The sequence below is a fragment of the Camelina sativa genome, chromosome 15 (assembly GCF_030686135.1).
Source record: "Camelina sativa cultivar CO46 ecotype springtype chromosome 15, ASM3068613v1".
Lineage (NCBI taxonomy): Eukaryota > Viridiplantae > Streptophyta > Magnoliopsida > Brassicales > Brassicaceae > Camelina > Camelina sativa.
In genome coordinates, this window is record NC_141894.1 from 5,398,874 (window position 1) to 5,401,312 (window position 2,439).

A 2,439-nucleotide genomic window follows, 5' to 3' on the forward strand; every position below is an offset into this window, starting at 1 on the left:
AAGAGATGCAAACCCACATGGTCTTTTATTACTTTTTTTTCCCCATAATTCTCATCAATTATTTTGTTTTATATATTACTACTATACATTTTTAGCATTAGACCGTACTTATTTATCTTTTATAAAAAGAAAAAGAGAAAGAGAATCTAACCTTTATTTTTCTTTTAAAGCTAACTAAAAAATAACAGATAAACTACTGCAAAAAGAGGTTTAGTAACGGGTAAAAAATATTCTAGTAACGGCCGCAGAATGTATCATTATCCTCTCTCTCTCTATGTTATGTAACACACAAATTGACGTATATACCCTTCCGGTAATGTCGGTAAAACATCAAAATCCGATCTTTTTTGTTTTCTGACTCAAAAAATCCAAAATAATTGAATCAAATCAAATTTCATGTCACATATAAACCCAGAAATCACTACTCCATACACAAAAAGATAACAAATTTGATGCAAAAACTTCCATATATATAATAATATCTTCACAAGAATTTCAAACCGATTCTTAAAACCGGCGAAAAAAAATTAGAGAATTTTGCAACAAACAAATTTTAAAAAAAGAACTCTATGTCTTCTTCATCATCATCATCTATCAAACGAAAAAAAAATTATATACCTATTTACATCCCAAAACGACGAAATATTACTCAAGTATCTGAACTAAAACCACCAGATCTAAAGAAAATTTAAAAAAAAAAAAAAAAAACCTTGACTAAACTACCCCAAGATTTCTTCTAAAAAAAGCTTCGTCTTCTTCTTCATCTTCAAATCGACTCGTCTCCGATTAAATCAATAGAAACCGGAAGACCAAGACGAAACGACTCCATGATTCGTTCAAAGACAAGCACATGGCAAGGGATTTGTAAACCTCCTTTTTGCTCGTATCCATACTCTTGAGCAGATCGGTTTAATAAACCGATAAAAACCGGATGGTTAAGCAACTCCGCGCTTACGACGAACCTCTCCATCTCGTCACCTACGTATACAGGTACGTGTCCTTCTGGAACGGATGAGTTCTGCTTCTTTGATCTACGAGCCATTGAAGAGCGGAGGAATGATTCTGTACGGCGGCGGTTACTATTACTAGGTGGTCGTTGTGAATCTGAACGGAGGAGACTGTATTGAGCTGAATCAGCCACGCGAGATAGACGGCGGATTAGTTGCTTCATCGTCTTCGTGTTGTTTAGCTTTGAGAGAGCTTAAAACTCTTTTTTTTGCTTCGAATTGAATTGAGAGATTTTTTTTTTGTTTGTGAAGAAGTGAAGGGGAAGGATTCTGAATATATATCGAGGCGAGGGTACTTTGGGAATTTCGTTTATTTTGATAAAAGTAGGTACGGGGAAGGAGTACTTGCCAGGTACACACACTTTACTCGTAATTTTCCACTGACTTTTTTATTTTTATTTTTAAACATAAAATAATTATTTTAAAATTTGTAAAAAAATAAATTTTTTATTAAAAGAGGGAAAAGATCTTTGATTTTTCTTAAGAAAACAATAACTAACGATTGATTTTACCTCTATAATTCATTGATGTGATTGGTTTAATTAAATTATTGTTTCATGATTTTTTTAATCTTTTTAGATAACTGTTTGGATTTTCATTAACTATATTCCTGCATTATCTTAAGCATAATGCAAAATTAAATTATAGTGATGATATTATATCCTCTTAATGATAGGATTTAGATATACCAATTCATTTAGCTTGGTTATTTATATTCCCTATCAATTATTAGAATTTTATCAGATATATGTTTTCTTTTCCTTTATATATTGTGAGTTATATAAAACACGCGAGGTTCATGAAGCAAGCAACTCAAAAAAAATATCCTTCCCTATGCTGTAATATTATTTTAAGTTGTTTATCTTTTTTAAAAAAATATAACTTTCTTCATGGTAAATAAATTTGATTATAATTCATTCTAAGAAAAAAAATACTTATTAAATAATATCTTTGTTTAAATGCATCCTTATAGTTCCATGCGTTGTAATCCTATATATTTTGTAGTTTAATAACTTAAGATTGAATAAATCCAATCCCACTTTGGAAAAATTTTAGATATCCAATTTCTGATTCTTTCTCTTATCATATATCCTATCTTATTATATAAAGTTCGGTTTTGAAAGTTAGCCATTAACAAGATTTTGACATGTGTCAAGTTATCAATCTCAGATTTTAACAAGTGTCAAAGTTAATATTTAATAGGAAAAATTTGATTACAAGAAAAATAAAATATTTTGTTTTAAAAAATATTAATAATATAAAATTATCAAAAAGTACAAAATTTATATAAAAAAATACAAAATTTTTTAAATAATTATAAGGAGATTTAATATATATATTTCATAAAATTCAAAATTATAATATTATTTACTTATTTTTAATTTTAAGTTGTTAATTCTACAAAAAAATATAGAAAAAGAGATTAAGGAAA

At 28.2% G+C, this 2,439-nt stretch overlaps 1 protein-coding gene across 1 annotated transcript; it reads right to left on the reverse strand.

Moving 5' to 3' along the window:
* Positions 1-551: 551 nt before the first annotated feature.
* LOC104745503 (auxin-responsive protein SAUR72) lies at positions 552-1,249 on the reverse strand. The gene has a single exon (XM_010466760.3). It carries the CDS (start codon positions 1,169-1,171, stop codon positions 767-769), a length of 405 nt encoding a protein of 134 aa, XP_010465062.1. The 5' UTR covers positions 1,172-1,249; the 3' UTR covers positions 552-766.
* Between the last annotated feature and the right edge of the window lie 1,190 nt (positions 1,250-2,439).